Source organism: Sorex araneus, chromosome 1, assembly GCF_027595985.1.
Source record: "Sorex araneus isolate mSorAra2 chromosome 1, mSorAra2.pri, whole genome shotgun sequence".
Taxonomy (NCBI): Eukaryota; Metazoa; Chordata; class Mammalia; order Eulipotyphla; family Soricidae; genus Sorex; species Sorex araneus.
Window position 1 is genome coordinate 378482210 of NC_073302.1, and position 18955 is coordinate 378501164.

At 36.6% G+C, this 18955-nt stretch overlaps 1 protein-coding gene across 1 annotated transcript in view; it reads left to right on the forward strand.

Annotated features, from left to right (window-relative positions):
- VWDE (von Willebrand factor D and EGF domains) overlaps positions 1-18955 on the forward strand; it is an 89478-nt gene that overhangs the window by 11827 nt on the left and 58696 nt on the right. The window contains exons 4-9 of the mRNA XM_055119792.1: positions 9998-10060; positions 12966-13213; positions 13770-13859; positions 15481-15625; positions 16822-17039; positions 17296-17369. Coding sequence (XP_054975767.1) covers positions 9998-10060; positions 12966-13213; positions 13770-13859; positions 15481-15625; positions 16822-17039; positions 17296-17369 — 838 coding nt within the window. The remainder of the gene's footprint in view (positions 1-9997; positions 10061-12965; positions 13214-13769; positions 13860-15480; positions 15626-16821; positions 17040-17295; positions 17370-18955) is intronic.

An 18955-nucleotide genomic window follows, 5' to 3' on the forward strand; every position in this document is an offset into this window, starting at 1 on the left:
GTGATGCAGAGCACTTTTTCATGTGCCTTTTGGCCATTCGTATTTCTTCCTTGGTAAAGTTTCTGTTCATTTCTTCGCCCCATTTTTTGATGGGGTTGGATGTTTTCTTCTTGTAGAGTTCAACCAGTGCTTTATATACCATTGATATCAACCCCTTATCTGATGGGTATTGTGTAAATATCCTTTCCCATTCTGTGGATAGTCTTTGTATTCTGGTCACTGTATCTCTTGCGGTGCAGAAGCTTTTTAGTTTAATGTAGTCCCATTTGTTGATCTCTGTTTTTACTAGATTGCTTAGTTCCGTGTCACCTTTGAAGATACGTTTATTTTCAATATCGTGGAGGGTTTCGCCGACCTTGTCTTCAATGTACCTTATGGTTTGTGGTCTAATGTTGAGGTCTTTAATCCATTTTGATCTGACTTTTGTGCATGGTGTCAGGTCAAGGTCTAAACCCATTTTTTTGCATGTGGTTGTCCAGTTGTGCCAGCACCATTTGTTAAAGAGGCTTTCCTTGCTCCACTTCACATCTCTTGCTCCCTTATCAAAGATTAGATGGTCATACATTTGGGGTTGTGTGTAGGGATATTCCACCCTGTTCCATTGGTCTACGGCTCTGCCTTTGTTCCAGTACCATGCTGTTTTAATTGTTACTGCTTTGTAGTAAAGTTTGAGGTTGGGGATGGTGATGCCTCCCATCATCTTTTTCCCAAGAATTGTTTTAGCTATCCTTGGATGTTTGTTATTCCATATGAATTTTAGGATTGCTTGATCCATTTCTTTGAAGAATGTCATGGGTATATTTATAGGGATCGCATTGAATCTGTATAATGCTTTAGGGAGTATTGCCATTTTGACAACATTGATTCTCCCTATCCACGAGCAGGGTATATGTTTCCATTTCCTCATGTCCTCTTTGATTTCATGGAGTAGCGTTATGTAGTTTTCTTTGTAAAGGTCTTTTACTTCCTTGGTTAAGCTGATTCCGAGGTACCTGATTTTCTGGGGCACGATTGTGAATGGGATTGCTTTTTTCATGTCCCTTTCCTCTGCCTCATTGTTTGCATATATGAAGGCCATGGATTTTTGGGTATTGATTTTGTAGCCTGCAACTTTACTGTATAAGTCTATTGTTTCTAAGAGTTTCTTAGTAGAGGTTTTAGGCTTCTCTAGATATAGTATCCTGTCGTCTGCAAATAGTGAGAGTTTGATTTCTTCCCTTCCTATCTGGATGCCCTTAATCTCTTTTTCTTGTCTAATAGCTATCGCAAGTACTTCCAGTACTATATTGAAGAGGAGTGGTGAGAGTGGGCATCCTTGTCTTGTGCCTGATCTCAGAGGAAAGGCCCTTAGTTTTTCCCCGTTGAGGATAATGCTTGCCGTAGGCTTGTGATAGATGGCTTCGACTATCTTAAGGAAAGTTCCTCCAAACCCCATTTTGGCGAGGGTTTTCATCATGAAAGGATGTTGGATCTTGTCAAATGCTTTCTCTGCATCTATTGATATGATCATATGGTTTTTGTCTTTACTTTTGTTGATATGCTGGATTATGTTGATTGATTTCCGAATGTTAAACCATCCTTGCATCCCTGGGATGAATCCCACTTGGTCGTGATATATGATCTTTTTGATGAGTTGTTGGATCCTATTTGCTAGTATTTTGTTGAGGATCTTCGCATCGGTGTTCATCAGGGAAATTGGTCTGTAATTTTCTTTCTTGGTGGTGTCTTTGTTTGCTTTTGGTATTAGGGAGATATGTGCTTCATAGAAACTGTTTGGGAGAGTTCCTGTTTTTTCAATTTCCTGGAAAAGTTTGAGGAAAACAGGCAATAGGTCTTCTTTAAATGTTTGGAAGAATTCGCCAGTGAAACCATCTGGGCCTGGGCTTTTGTTTTTGGGGAGGTTTTTGATTACCGTTTCAATTTCCTTAACATTGATGGGTCTATTCAGGTATTCCAGGTCTTCTTTCTTCAGTCTTGGGAGATTGTAGGAATCAAGGAATCCATCCATTTCTTTTAGGTTCTCCTTTTTTGTGGCGTAGAGACCTTCAAAGTAGTCTCTAATGATCTTTTGAATCTCACTGGTTTCTGTTATGATGTCCCCCTTTTCATTTCTGATTCGATTTATTAGAGTTTTCTCTCTTTCTTTCTTTGTGAGTCTTGCTAGCAGTTTATCAATCTTATTTATTTTCTCAAAGAACCAACTCTTTGTTTCATTGATCTTTCGGATTGTTTTTTTGGTTTCGATGTCATTAATTTCTGCTCTAATTTTTATTATTTCTTTCCTTCGGTCTGGTTTGGGGTCCTTTTTCTGGTCCTTTTCTAAGGTCTTGAGTCGTGAAGTCAAGCTATCTATGTGGGTCCTTTCTTCCTTCCTGAGGAATGCTTGGAGAGCTATAAATTTTCCCCTTAACACGGCTTTAGCTGCGTCCCATAGGTTTTGGTAGCTCGTGTCTTCATTCTCATTTGTTTCTAAGTATCTTTTGATTTCTTCCTTGATTTCCTTCCTGACCCACTCATTGTTAAACATTGAATTGTTTAATTTCCAGGTGTTTGATTTGGTTCTCCGTGTCGGTGAGTGGTTAGCTTCTATCTTCAGCGCATCGTGGTCTGAAAAGATGGTTGATACAATTTCTATTTTTCCGATTCTATTGAGGTATGTTCTGGGGCCCAGTACATTGTCTATTTTAGAAAATGTTCCATGTGCACTGGAAAAGAATGTGTATTCTTTCTTTTTGGGGTGTAAGGCCCTGTATAGGTCTATTAGGCCTCTCTCTTCAATTTCTTCTTTCAGAGTCAGTGTTTCCTTGTTGAGTTTTGTTCTTGTGGATCTATCTAGAGGTGATAAGGCCGTATTGAAGTCTCCGACTACAATTGTACTGTTAGTGATGTCCTCTTTGAAATCTGTTAGGAGTTGTTTTAAATATTTAGCCGGTCGTTCGTTAGGAGCATATACGTTTAAGAGTGTGATTTCTTCCTGTTGTACATATCCCTTGATAAACAGAAAATGACCTTCGCTGTCCCTTTTGATCTTTTTCATCCTGAAATCTATGTTGTCGGATACCAGGATGGCCACTCCAGCTTTTTTAAGGGGGTTGTTTGCTTGGAGGATTGTTTTCCATCCTTTGACTTTGAGTCTATGTTTACTCTGTTTGTTCAGGTGTGTTTCTTGCAGGCAACAGAATGTTGGGTTTAATTTCCGGATCCATTTAGCCACTCTGTGTCTCTTGATAGGTGCATTTAGGCCATTGACATTGAGAGAGATTATTGTGATGTGGTTTTGTGTCATCTTTCTGTGGGATTTGTTGTTCTTATGGGGCTCCTCCTTGTCTTACAGTAGCCCCTTTAGACCTTCTTTCAAGATTGGTTTTGAGTCTATGAAGGACCTGAGCTGTTGTTTATCCGAGAAGTAGTGTATGGTTCCTTCGAGTTTGAGTGAGAGTTTAGCCGGATAAAGTATTCTTGGTGAGGCATTCATTTCGTTGAGTTTTTTCACTGTGTCCCACCATTGTCTTCGGGCTCGGAGGGTTTCTTCTGACAGATCGGCCGTAAATCTGAGGGGTGCTCCTTTGTATGTGATTTCCTTCCTTGACCTTGCTGCTTGCAGAACTGTGTCTCTATCCATGGTATCCGTCATTCTGACTATGATATGCCTTGGGGTCTTTTTATTCGGATCTCTTTTTGCTGGTACTCTTCGGACTCCTTGTATCTGGATGCCTGCCTTGTCCAGCTCTGGGAATTTCTTAGCAATGATATCTTTGACTGTGTTTTTTTCATTGGGGTTGCTTCCCTGCGGTTCTGGTACTCCAATGATTCTTATGTTGTTCCTCTTGAAGTCATCTCCCAGGGCTCTGATTCGCTCTATAGCCATTTTGAGGTCTTTGGCCATGATTTGTTGTTGTCTATAAGCTTTCTGAAGCTCATCTTCCAGATCACTGATTCTGTCTTCGGCTGTAGTCATTCTACTGTTGAAGGCATCTAGTGATATTTTTATTTCATCTACCGATTGCTTTATTTGTGAGACTTCCGTTCGAAGGTTTGAAATTTCTGCTCTCATTTCTGCTCTCATTTCTTCCTGTATTTTCTTGGTAGACCGTTCCAGCGCTTCATTCATCTCCTCTCTTAATTTATTGGATGTCTGTTCCATATTTGCTTGGAGTAGGTCGACTCTCCTCCAGATTTCCTCTCTGAATTGTTTATCTGAGAGGTCGTAGATGTGAGAAGTCCCTGTTGAGGTTTCTGGTATCTTTTCTTCCCCCTCTCTTCTCGGAGGGGATTTTCGCTGCTTCTTCATATCGTTATGGAAGTATAGAGTTGGAGCTTTGTAGTTATTTATTCCTTTTTCTTCTTGTGGAAAGAAGGTTTTCTGATCGTGCTAAACTTCCCTTATTAACTGACAGCTTTTAGAGTGTCAGACTAAGCTAATGGCTATTTTGCGTGTTTGAGATGGCAAAAGTGAATTTTCAAAAAAATACAAGTACCGAGTGAGCTGAGGTAACAATGAATAACTGCGGCCGCGTTAGCGTTGGCCGCTCTGACAGGAGGCCACGCCCACTTTTAGACCACGCCCACTAACATACGGGACACGCCCCCATTGTCTTCCTGCGAGGGCGGGCCGCAGTTAGGGGGCCCGGGGAGGAGCCGGGGCGCAGAGGACACGGGCTGGGGCGGCTGGAAGGTCTCTGGGAGTCCAGGCGGCGGGAAGAGGGGCGCGGGAGGGCAATTGTCTTTGATTTTTCAATGTAAAGTGCCTTGAAATAGTATTTAGAACATGAATTATGTTGTATGGACCACAAATAAGAATGCTATTCACTTAATCTACAGGGGTTTCTTTTACTTACTTCCTAAGGCTCTGTGGTAGACATTTGATATTGTTGGTAATTGGGCCACTTTGCAATATTAAGCTGTGGTCTCCTTGAGTCTAGCTTTTTTATTTTCCAAGATGAAGGTCCTGTTTTAGCTTTTCATAATTTGTATTTTAGATAGGAAAAGGGAAAAGGCAGAGTACAAAAGTATGCTGTGGTGATTTTGCCTGCATGGGAGAGCCTGGCAAGCTCCCTGTGGCATATTCATATGCCAAAACCAGTGACAATGATGGGTCTTATTCCCTGACCCTGAAAGAGCCTCCAATGCGGCACTGTTGGGAAGGACGAGTAAAGAGAGGCCTCTAAAATCTCAGGGCTAGGACGAATGGAGATGTTACTCAGACCACTCGAGAAAATCGACAATCAACGGGATGATGATGATGATGATGATGATGATGATGATGCTGATGCTGTGGTGATTGACACTTATTGCTTTAAAAGAAATTTACTTTGGAAAAAGCCTCATTATAAGTACTTCATTTGTGTTGGCAGTTTTTTTTTTTGCCACACCCAGTAATATCCAGGACTTTCTCCTGGCTCTTTGCTCAGGGATCACTCTTGGTGGAGCTCAAGGGACTATATGTGGTGTGAGGGATCAAACCCCATGTTGGCTGCATGCAAGGCAAGCACCCTACCTGCTGTACTGTTGCTTTGGTTCCTTATTATAACTACTTCAGAAGAGTCCTCTGGCTGATCTTTATCTTCAAAGATCATAAGATATACTTACTAAGTGCTGTTTAACTTAAGCAATTTTGTTACCCTCAGCCAATCACACCTTTGTGGCTATTGTGTAGATAGGAATCTATCATACTTAGTTACATGTGATCAGCAAAAATCAAGAAAAAGTTTTTACTTTAATAATTCATTTTTTTAACCATTTAAAAATTTTATGATATATATGTAAATATTGTCTCTATACACTTCATCTAGAGATTTCTAGGCAACAAATAAGAAAAAATAAAACAAATTAAGTTCAAGATTATACTGTTAATTGAAGCCATCCAAATAAAAAATATTTGCATATGCTGTTTAATTAGAAATAGTTCATTGGAAATTCTGTTTTCACATTTTTTTATATTTCTACTTAACAAACTGGTTAGATCATTATGATGCAAAGAGGCATTATTTCAATTGAAAGGTGGTTATGAGAAATTAAGTTGTCATAAACTCTATAGCAATCATTAACAAAACCCATTATTATAGCAAATCAGCAAAGAAGAATAGGATCATAAAGTATACTCATTTTTTAAAAAATTTTATTTTATTGAATCACCGTGACAAAAGTTACAAAGCTTTCAGGTTTAAGTCTCAGTCATATAATGATCAAACCCCCATCCCTTTACCAGTGCACCTGTTCCCCCACCAAGAACCCCAGTATACTCCCCTCCCACGCCCACCCTCCCCCCAACCTGAGTGGCTAATGATCTTCACTTTATTCTCTCTATACTTTGAATACATTCAGTATTTCAACAGAGAACTCTATTATTACTTGGAATTTTCCCCCAACAATCAAACCTGCTGAAAAGGCATCATTTGATAATTTGTTTTCCATTGCTGAGAATGAAGATTATATGAGCTTGTGGCCACGCGGTTTTGGATTTCTGATATTTTAGCTCAGTTCACAGTCTAGATTCATTTCTGTAAGAAGTCTCTGGGTGCCAATATGGGTTTGTAGAACTCCCGGATCATAGTCTTTAAGGAGCAGAGGGGCCGTGTCGTGCGCAGCTGCTCCGGGTCTCACCTGGGCGGAGAGTGTACCAGTAACACCCCCATCCCATGATCTCTTGCAAGCCACGTCACTGCAAGCTCATACTCTGGGTTGTGAGTTCTAGAAGGTGGCGGAAGCCACATGGGCGCTGCTGCTGCCATTGCTGTCTCCCTGTAGAAAGAAAGCGTTGGGAGAGAAAATCCTTCCCCCTCCCCGGGCGGCATGGGGTTGTAGCTCAGTTCACAGTCTAGATGCATTTCTATAACAAGTCTCTGGGTGCCAAAATGAAGTATACTCATTTTTTTTTAAATGCTACAACAAAAGTTCTAAAGTGGCACTAGGTCAAATAGAAAACAAAAACAAAAGTACAATTAAGTCTTGCAATATCGGTAGTAAACTATTTATGCTATAAACATTCTAAGTGAAAGAAAAGCCGGATACTACTAAAGGCTTCCAAGATAACCAATTTTGGGGGTCCATAATGATAGTCCAGTGGGGAGTGTGCTTGCCTTGTCTTGCACACAGCCAACCCAAATTCGATCCCTGGCATCCCATAGGGTGGCCCAATACCTCCAGGAATAATTCTGGAGTTCAGAGTCAGGGGTAACCTTGAACACTGCTGGGTGTGGCCTCAAAACAAAAAAAATCAAAACAAACCCAAAAAAGTTAAACAAATTTTTTTGTATTTATTTCTTTTTTGGCTTTTGAGCCACACCTGGATTACTCCTGTATATGTGCTCAAGAATAATTCTGAGCACATAATAAATGCGGGAACCATGTGGGGTTCCAGGGATTGAACCTGATCAGCTGTGTACAAGGCAAGTGTCTTACATTCAATGTACTATAGCTCCAACCCTAAAAAAGAATTTTATTTTATTTTATTTTATTTTATTTTTTTAAAGAAATATTTTATTGAATCACTGTGAAAAAAAGAAAGAAAAAAAAATTACAAAGCTTTCAGGTTTAAGTCACAGTCAAATACTGATTAAACCCCCATCCCTTCACCAGTGCACATGTTCCACCACCAAGAACCCCAATACACCCCCCTCCAACCCCACCCCCATCTAAGTAGCTAATGATATTCCCTTTATTCTCTATATACTTTGAGTACATTCCATATTTCCATACAGAACTCACTATTATTGATTGGAAATTTTCCCCAACAATCAGGCCTGCTGAATAGGCATCATCTAATAATTTCTCTTCATTGCTGAGAGTGAAGACTTTGAGTCCGCGCGGTTTTGGGTTTCTAATATTTTAGCTCAGTTCACAGTCAAAATGGATGGCTGCAAGAATCCGCTCTGGTGCCAAAATGGGTTAGGAGACCTCAGGATCACAGTCTTTAGGTGCGGAGGGTTTGCTTCTCGTGCCGCGGCTCCGGATCATCTCTGGGTGGAAAGCGCGCCGGGAATGCCTCCCCTCCCAGGACCACCTACAGGCTACGTCACTAAGGAAAGTCCTACCTCCGGGTTGGGGAGTCTTACAGGGTGGCTCTCACCATGTGGGCACTGCCGCTGCCGCCATTTTCGCTCAGAAAAATGGGGTGGAGAGGGAAAAATCCCTCCCCGGGCTGCACAAGGTTGTAGCTCAGTTCACAGTCAAAATGCATGGCTGCAAGAATCCGCTCTGGTGCCAAAATGGGTTAGGAGACCTCAAGATCACCATCTTTAGGCGCGGAGGGTCTGTTTCTCGTGCCTCGGCTCCAGGTCATCCCTAAAAAAACAATCTTAAACATAAAGAAAATGATGCTGCAACCTCAGGTACTTTTAACTACAGGGATAAAAATGTATAGATAGATGAATCAAATGAATCATAAGAAATCTAAAATGAATTATTCACATCAAAGTATATTGAAAAATAAGGAATATTAGCTAGAAAATATGGGTTATTCCTTAATGATAAAAAGTTAATTTTGGCAATAGGCTATAACAATTCAAATTTCATATGTGTCTAACATTACTATTAGAGCACAATTACTTGTGCTAGACAGGGGGAAAATATACAAATCAAATCAATCTTTGGCTTTCAAACCCATCCTGAAGTTATGGTATTTTTTGTTGTTTTTTGTTTTTGGGTCACACCTAGTGACATTCAGGGGTTACTCCTGGCTCTGTGCAATCAGGAATTTCTCCTCTTGGTGCTCAGAGGGCTGTATGGAATGCTGGAATCGAACCCAGGTTTGCTGCATGCAAGGAAAACACCCTACCCATTGTACTATAACTCTGGCCCCAGTTACAGTAATTTTGAGCAGTGTTTCTCAATCTTTTTTTGATTGTGGTCTTTCAATGTTGTTTCTTTCCTGTACCCCCTTCTCCCCCATTTCCTGTTGAGAAGTGATAATCTATAGAAGATCCATAGAGTGTTATTTAAGCATCAAGATGGAGAAATAGATCAGTATAAAATAGAGTAAAACACACAGTTCAGAAATCAACCAACACATATATAACTGATTTTCAATACCAAATATAGTCAATTTTATAGAAAAGAGTAGTTGAGCAAATTGGACATCTATTCGCTAAATATGTCCACTATTATTTACTTCAAGTATGAATATTATTATTTTCCTAATGTTTAAAATCTTTGGTAGTATATTTATTATTTAGATTTATTTGAAAACAGTCCATTCACAGGTTAACCAAATAAAATGCATATGTCCAATCACTGTACTGTTTCCTTGCCACCCCCAGAAAAAAAATTCTTATCAAAATGCAAAAGAAATAAACTTCACAATTGATTATTAGTTTGGGAGCATCTAACAGAAAACAACTACAAATGAAGTTAAAAATGATAAAGTGAGGTTTTTTTTAAAAAGACTTTATTGATTCTTAGGAAGAAAAATAGAAGGGACTCAGAAGCCCCAACTATTGCTCTATAGGAGCAATAAAGCAGCTTTTATAATCTTGATAATAGGAATTTAAACACATTCCTATAGAACTCCTTCAAACTTGCTCCTGTTTTTAACTCATTTCAAAGATTAAATTTTAAATTCTAAGAAGTAATCTCATGGGCCTATTTTGTTCCAATGAACTGAGTTGAGTTTGCCTTTGAGTCTATTATGGTTATTCCATGATATCTGTTGACTTCTGTTATCCTGTGCAGAATGTGGGGGAGGAAGTTCCAAGGAATCAATGTAAAACTAAATGTTGTCTACATTTCTGGAGGGTTTAATACTTCATTACTAAGTGCTATAAAATAAAATACATTAAATATGATATGAAAGCTATAAGTGTTTCATAATATGCTCCAAACATCTGCCTTTGATCATATTCTGAAAAGGGAATCATTTGTCCTGAAAAAAATGTTTTAATGTAAAGTATACTTCTTCTGAGGATTATCATCTTTCATTTTATATATTATGTACATGAACACATATAATATAAAACTGTTTGTAGAGCTGAATAAATATATGTGTCTTAACCTTTTGCAGCTATTTCTGATTCAGAATTACAGTGTGGTCCTGATGAAACTGAAGTTGGAGGTAATTGTGTTCGTAAGTACCACATTTTGTTTTTAATGTATTTAAAGGACTAAGTATTTCAGTAATTTTTTAGTTCTTAGACATGATCTACCTGTTAATTGTATTGATATTTAGTACCTCCTATTATAATATCTCTCAAAAGAAATTATTATAAGAGATTCTTATGAAACTTCTGATATATAGTTAAAAGAATGAACAGAAATAAAAATTAGTTTTGAAGCATTAGTGTTTATACGGGGCCTGTTGAGCAAATGTGATTTCAAATTCTTAATGAAATAGTGGCTATTGATTTATAATTAACCTAGCAGTGTTTTATATGGTGATCTACATGATGATAAAAGATAAGTTAAATGTTAAAGACATAGAAGATCAGCTTAGAACACATACATTCAGATACCAGGCATAAAAATTTAATGCTTTGTTATTAAAAGGTACTACTGTTATAATTCATGGCAGAGCCTGGCAAGCTACCCGTGGCATATTTAGTATGCCAAAAAAACAGTAACAAGTCTCACAATGGAGACGCTACTGGTGCCCGCTTGAGCAAATCGAAGAACAATGCGATGACAGTGACAGTGACTGTTATGATCATCAAAGATTTACTCTGAATTGCTTATCTATTACCTATTCGGTTGTATATACACTTTTCAGCTCCCTTTTCTAATACTCTTAAGCTTTGTTTTTAGCTTTGATTTTAGATTTTTTTTCTGGTTTTGGGGTCACATCTGGATTTGCTCAGGGCTTACTCCTGGCTCTGTAACTCAGCTCACTGCTGGAGGCTCGGGGGTTCATATAGGATGATTGGGATAGAACCTAGGTTAAACACTAACAAGACAAGTGCCTTGTACTAAGTGCTGCTTCTGTACTTTATCTCTGGTCCAACAGGATGTTTTTATAATCTAAGTCTCAGTTGAATTAGGTCATGTTATTTAAATTTCTAAGAGAATAAAATACTGTACCTAACAATATTAGCACTGAGAAATATATTTTATATTAGTATATTATTGCTTGATTATTCTGCATTGTAGGATTGGATTTTATCTATCATACATGTAATGAAACCACTTCTCCCTTGAATAAGCAAAAATTTCAAACTACTTGTTATGCAATTCATAATACTTAGGCAATTGATTGAAAACATTGACCATGTTATGCAAACAGTGGAACTGACAAAAACAATTGCCTCAAGAAGAAGTTGTTAATTTTTAAATCTTCAAGTATATCTTAACAAATTTTCTCTTATCTACATAATAGAGATTAATAATCACCTTCCCTATAACTAACATCTTTAGATAGACCAAAAATTTTAATTTTCACGAGCTTATTTTCAGTTATTACCTCTTGTTCCTAGTAATCATTTCCACAGATAGTTTTTCACTGTTGGGAAATAGACTTAGTTATTTATTTATTCATTGGTTTGGGGGTCACACCTGGCAGTACTCAGGGCTTACTCCAGTCTGTGTGCTCAGGAATCACTCTTGGTGGTGCTCAGGGGACCATCAGGGGTGCTGGAGCTCAAGTGTGTTGGCCACTTACAAGGAGAACATGACTGTACTATTAATCAGGCTTCTTAACCTGTCTTTAAAAAAATTAAAATAAAAATAATATCACAGTATAACACTGTATCACATATCAGGTATGATATAGTGTTAGATAGGGTTGCATACATCATTAAAATTAGCAACTTAGTACACTGTACTGTCTAATGCCAGTCAGATTGGCACCTTTGATGTCCAGCTAGTGGTGGGTCAGTCCCAGAGAATGAGACAAACAAACATATAGGAGACAAATAAACACACAAGGACTGTCTAAGCTTTAGGGTCATCTGGGCACTTATAAGTGAGCTCACAGGCTGACCATTATTCATTACAATTACAGTATTGCTTTCTTATCCGGGTTCCCAACACATGAGCCATTATTTAAGTTGACAGAGACATTAAGGGCAGTTAGTAAGCACATGAGCATTCAATAAGTACATGGAAAGCAGAGGCTGGGGTATTTCACGTTACCAGTCATCAGGTACCGTTAAAAAAGTCATGACAGCTTCCAATCCTATTTTTGTCTATCTGTCCCATATATCTGGAAGACCCTAAACTATTTTTATTTAATTCATTTCCAGAAGCATTTTTGCTTGTCCTGTAATCTATTCTGTTCTTTCCTGGGAACATTTTTCTTGCCTTGATTTTATTCTAAAAAGACAAAACTGTTTTGCCCAGGGGTTTATGCCCACCTCTGGGTTACTGTTAGTAGTGGATTAACTTCCCACATGACACCAGTTCACTATTAGGCATTCATTTTTATCCTTCACCATGAAAATGATACCATTTATCCCGTTTATCTAATGCTCTCTCCTTTCTCTTTTCATAACCACTAGTTCATCTTCAAACATTTTTTAATAAAAAAGAATAAGACTATTGTCTAACATTTAGTAAATTTAATTTAGACAGATAATAACTTCTATAATTACTGGCTCTTACATCCCAGGGTATTGGTGAGTTGAATTGTAAGTGTAAATTTAAGAGTAAAATCATATGCCATTTGATTTTACATTATGACTAGTATCCTGTATGACAAAAAATATAATGTGCAAAACCTTGTATTTGTTTGACCTTTTTGAAAAGGTTATTGCTTTAAAAATGGGAAATTACTTTTATGTTCATCATCTAGACTTCTCAAGGGTATACTCACCATGCATTAATATTAGCCTGATGGGTGATAAACTTTTTGCTACCAGTATTTATTGGCTAAAATAAGAATGTGCCTTTTGCTAATTTTAGAGAATATCTATTTTCTAAATGCACTTTATTTTTCTTCATATAAATCCAAAGCTCCAGACTGCATCAACTTTTGCTTTAAGTGTGAGCTTTCTCAGTCCTTTAAGATGCCCAATTACAAATTCTGTATTTTCTCTCTCCAGCTCAGCTGTCCGCCTTGTTGCCCCCACCACCTCCAGGAAGGCCCGAGGTTGTGGTGGAGCTGATTGAATCCAGGCTTTTCTGTAGGTGTGCTTTTGATGTTCCCCCTACAAACAACTCAGTGGGATTTCTCATAGCTTGGCACAGGCTTTCTTCTCAAGAAATCAAAGAGGAGCTCAAGCAAGAGACCACAGTTCAGGCATTCTCTCTTTTGGAACTGGATGGCATCAATCTCAGACTTGGAGACAGAGTATGTTTGAAAACGTATCTTTTTTTTCATGAATGTGTTCGTTTTCAAAAATTGATTTATTTTTATCATATGCTAAAAATAGCATTTGTTTTGCAGTGTGAAACACTGTTTTTTTTTCTCTTTTTCTTCTTGGCATTTAGTCCAGCTTTCTAATAAGGATGAGTCAGTAAGCTTAAGTAACTGTGAGATTCTGCAATTTAGTGATTATTATCAGTAAATGCTTAACTTAGGTCTCTTTCTGGATTTAAAATGATATTCATTTATTCTAAAAGAAAGGTACATTTAAAAATAACATCATTTTTAAATGAATGATGTCACTTAATATCTACTTTCAAATATATGTGAACTATATAAAACTGAAATTATTTAACTTATGCTGAAGTTTAAATATTTAATCTTTGTAATGTAATTTTTGCCAAATATCAAGGCAGGTTTTAGTTTTAAAATGTCTCTTAAGCATTGCCTATCAAAATTTTTAATTAAGCACATAAATATAATGCACATGTTTTAGTCATAACCCAAGTTTTAAATGCTTATTGATTGATTGTCCTAATAGATATTCTGCAGTGCTTCCATATTTTTCTTGGATCTACCACACGTACAAAGTTTAGCCATTGAAAGTCAAGAATTTTTTGCAGGCATTAAGGTATGTAGCAGTTCGGTAGATCAGTAAGATTATTCTTCTAAAAATGTGTTTTCTGTACTGTGATCTGTAAATGCTGTTTCAGGACCTTATCATAGACTAATTTTGAGACCAGGAATCTGTAGTTTTGAAAAATAATTCTAGCAATTCTAATGTATAATTTGGTTTGAAGGCGTAAAGTAATGAACTAAAGTTGGAATATACTTACCATTTTTTCCCCAGAAACAGTGCAGATTGTAAATAAGGCAAAAAGTTCCATTTCAACATTTAACCCTGTATAACTAAAAATTAGAGTGTTACTCATTTCTAACACATTTGGAAGACAGTGCCAGGACAAGTATAGAATTAACTTAGAAACATGGAATGCATATATTGGGGTGAATTTAAAAAGGCAGTATTTATGATTACTGATGGTAACATTAGAATCCAAAAATTAACTATTTACAGCAGATGAGATAGGAGACATGAATTAAAAGGTGGTGGGAAAAATGTGGATATTATCAATGGGTTTGGACAAATAAGTGCTGTTCTCTTTCTGAGATTTCAGTCTTAGGACTGGAGCTCAGACTGGAATTATCTCTAATTCAAGGTTAAGATGGGATAACTGATAAATTGTGTGATAGGATTCAGTGGTGAAACTTAAGTTTCATATAATTAGAATCAAAGGAAAGAGCAAAAGGAGTGAATATGTTACTAGAATCACAGAAGCTTAGTGGAGAAAGAAGCAGAGCTCAAGTATCGACAACACAGAACTTTTGGCTCTACATTGGTAAGATCTCAGCAGACAAAAATTGGGACAGTGGTCAGCCTATTACTGTTTTTCATTACGCTCCAGGCTAAATAACAGTGCTCAGAAACATCTGTTTTGAGAGCCAGCCAAGAACTGAAATTGCATAAAAACTTTCTACTTCAAAAAAAAGGGTTGGCTTATAAAATGGGATAGGACCAGCCCTAAGATTTATTATTTTAGCAATTCTAACTATGAAGAGCATAGACTGAGAAATAAACTGAAGGTGCTATTTCAGAAGGCAACATTTTTGATTAAAGATGTACAGGTATTTTATTGATATAAATTTATAAGAATAAGCAGACTTCGGGCCAGAGTGATATTATAGCGGAAAGAGTGTTTATGTTGCACGAAGCCAACCTGGATTCAATCCTCATATGGTCCCCTGAACACTCCCAGGAATAATTCTTGGGTGCAGAGCCAGGAGTAAGCCCTGAGCACCCTGGGTGTAGCTCCTAAACAAACAAACAAAGAATAAACTATCTCTTCTATTGGTGTATCAGTTTAATTCTAGCAAGTAAAATGGAAGACTATTGGAATCTTCATTACCTCCATTTTCCAAATTCATATAGGCAGGCTCCAAGCAGTCTGCTGACCATGCCTTGAAAACCAAAATGCACTCAAGCATCTGGTTGCTCTTTGTACTTTTCTGCATGATGCAGATGGTTTTTTTTTTGAAAGGTTTTGGTTTTAATTGATCTTATTTACTTTGAAAATTTCACCATTATAACTACTTAGCAGAGTATGAGCTATTCAGAAAATATCCCTTTAAACAGTTTTATCTTACAAATTCTTTTTTTAAAAAATCTGACTTCTTTCCATATATTCTTTCACCAGTTGCAACCCGAAGTTAGTACAATATCAGAAGATGGAAAAGAATACCAATTGAGGATTGAGAGCACAGTTCCTATCATTTGCTCTCAATTAAATGAGCTTGATCAGGAATGCAAAATTTCATTAAAATTGAAAACTGTGGATCAAGGTAACAGAGTAAATCCATCTAATTTTATTATTAGATTTCAAGTAATAACTAATGGCTTTTAAATTCCTATGAAGAGTTACTGGAGTGTATTCATGCACTTTGTTAAGTTCCAAGTTAATGCCAAGTTATAACCAAGCATATTTGTAATATTAGTTCAAGTTTGTAATTGCCAAAAGTTAACATTGGCAATCCCCATTTCTCTCCTGAACAAAAGGCAACATTTAAGAAAAAAATAGAGCAATAACTCTTCATTATAACGTTTGTCTTCCTATTTAAAATTTTTTTCTCCTCCTCATCTTCCTGTTTACTTATTTTCTTTGGCTTATTTTCAGAAATTGTGAAACAAAGTGCTCTTTAAGACTTTCCAAATTATTCCTTTTGAGGGAGGTCTTATACATTTTGCTAGAAATTCATGGCTATGCAACATGGACTTATTAAGCTAATGTTAGCTTATGTTTGAAATATTTTGTATTAAAATTCTTCCATTTAAATTAGTAATTGTATAGATTATGTTATGTCACAATAACAGCAAGGATTAGAGACCTCATATATTTATATACTCAAGGCACCAAGTATATATATATATGTAATATATGTGTGTATGTAACACATATATGTATATATACATATATACTTTTAATTCAAGCTTAGGCAGAAAAGTGAAATTATTTTTTGTTAGTAGATTTATAATTTGTATAGAAATAGAAGTTTTATACTGTTTTCAATCTTTTTCAGGTGTGTGCAACCTTATTGACATAATACTATTGATATATTTATATATATCTGTTAAAGTTAACAAGCCATTTTAAATTTTATTTATTTATTTATTTAATTAATTTATTTATTTGCTTTTTGGGTTACACCTGGCGATGCAGAGGGGTTACTCTTGGCAGTTGGGGACCAGATGGGATGCTGGGAATCGAACCCGGGTCGGCTGCTTGCAAGGCAAATGCCTTACCCGCTGTACTATTGTCCCAGCCCTGAGATTAGACATTTTAAAAGATCATATAGAGTTTGGTATCATCTTTGGTTTTATTTAGACAAAAGTAGCATCTATAATTTTATGTAAGAGAAAATAATTTAAAATAATTTCTCATTATTTTAAAATAATTCAATGTCGCATCTTAATTATTATTGTATATCTTATGTGGTATATTCCATCACTAAAATTCTCGATGTGCTTTTTCATAAAATAGGGAAAGAACACCTAGGTTTTAACTTGGCACTGTCTTCCTGTCATGTGGACCTTCTCCAGACATCATCTTGTGCTAACAAAACCTGTAGCCATGCTTTTGTGTATTATTCTGCTGTAACTGATTTTGCTCAAGATGGAGAAAGAGTTACGAATATCATGGTGGAACCTATTGTTAATGAGGATTTCTTGTGGAACAGCTATGTTCCAAACAGCATCCAGGTTGAGAATTTACAAAAATTTCTTTATAAGTGAAATTCTAAGACAGACGTGTTTTTTTCATTACACCTTCTAATTAATTACACCTTCTAAATAATTTTAAAATAATTTAAGTGATTGCACTCTCAAATAATTCAATCTTCAGAAACTCTGATTAGAAACAATAATCAATTTAAAATGTATTGATATTTATGAGTAACTTATTCTATATCATTGCCAATTCATGGAAATATTTACTAAAAATATCTTTGCTTTGAAGATAAGAGTAAAGGATGTCCCAACAGCATACTGCTACTTATTTACTGACCCACATATAATTACATTTGATGGCAGGTAATTTCTTTAAAATTTTTCCTTTTTTTTTATTTCTTATGGGATGGGGCGGTTTATTGTTTTGTTTTAAGGATCTTATTCTTTTACTGTTACTTGGTCTTGTTTACCAGGAAATTAGAAAACAAGACTTGTGTCATCACCACTGACTTGCATCAAAATGCTAATTTATTTGTGTGGAATATTTTTGCCTAATAAGTTTATAGCAGATAATTTTTCTTTGACTATTTTAAATAATTTTAAAGTAATTTCAGTCTAAAGTAATATTCACTGCATTGAATTTATATATGATACTGAAACAATCTTTGAGATTCAAAGAAGTGATTTAACATCAAATTTGAATTATCTACAAAATTTGTCAATTTTAATTTGTGATAAGGATACCCAAAGTAAAAACTATGATAGTCAGTGGCTTGCAAGGCAAGCATCTTAGCGATTGTTCTTTCTTTCTGGTCCCATTCTTTAAAAATTGAAATGTGTGACAATAGAGATAGCTCAAAGAACTGAAGTGCATGCTTTGCATGTAGCAGCTCCAGGTTCAATCCCTGGGACAGGGTGGTGTCCTGAGCACTGAACTAGGAATATCCTGCCAAAAACAACAATGACAAAAAAAATGAAAAATCATCATTGTCAATAGTATAGTTACTGTATTATTTTGCTTACCTAACCCACTAATAATAACAAATGATACTCTAGAGGTTTTGAACAAGTATAGAACAGGTATAGAAACAGATCCCAGGAACAAAAATCCTTTATTGGTATAATTGAACACAAGGTTTTAGTGAAAAACTTCCAAAACAACTTGGAGTGTAATCCATTAAAATCCAACAAGTTTAATTGTGCAACAACTGAGTGACAAACCATGTTTAGAGTGTTGTAGAGATGCCAATGAACAAAACAGAAAACACCTTGCTCTTATGGCATTTACCTTTGACTAAATAAAGGAATATATGCAAAATAAATAAATTATTCAGAATATCTTAGGAAAATACATGCTATAAAGGAAGCTGACGTATGGAATTATAATATATACTGGAAACAAAGGTTTTTTTAGTTTTACAATAGGAAAAAATTGAGATTTAGGCATGTATCACTGTTTGCTTCATTTAATGTCTTACAAATAAATGTTCAAAATGCACAAAGCTTAGATTTATATATGTACATATATATATTTTTTAATTTATTTATTTTTAATTAGAGAATCACCGTGAGGGTACAGTTACAGATTTATACACTTTTGTGCTTATACTTCCCTCATACAAAGTTTGGGAACCCATCCCTTCACCAGTGCCCATTCTCCACCACCCGTAAACCCAGTGTCCCTCCCACCCTCCCCAATCCCATCTCCCCCCCACCCCACCCTGCCACTGTGGCAAGGCATTCCCTTCTGTTCTCTCTCTCTAATTAGCTGTTGTGGTTTGCAATAAAGGTGTTGAGTGGCCGCTGTGCTCAGTCTCTAGCCCTCATTCAGCCCGCAACTCCCTTCCCCCACATGGCCTTCGACTACAATGTAGTTGGTGATCGCTTCTCTGAGTTGACCTTTCCCCGGAACGTGAGGCCAGCCTCGAAGCCATGGAGTCAACCTCCTG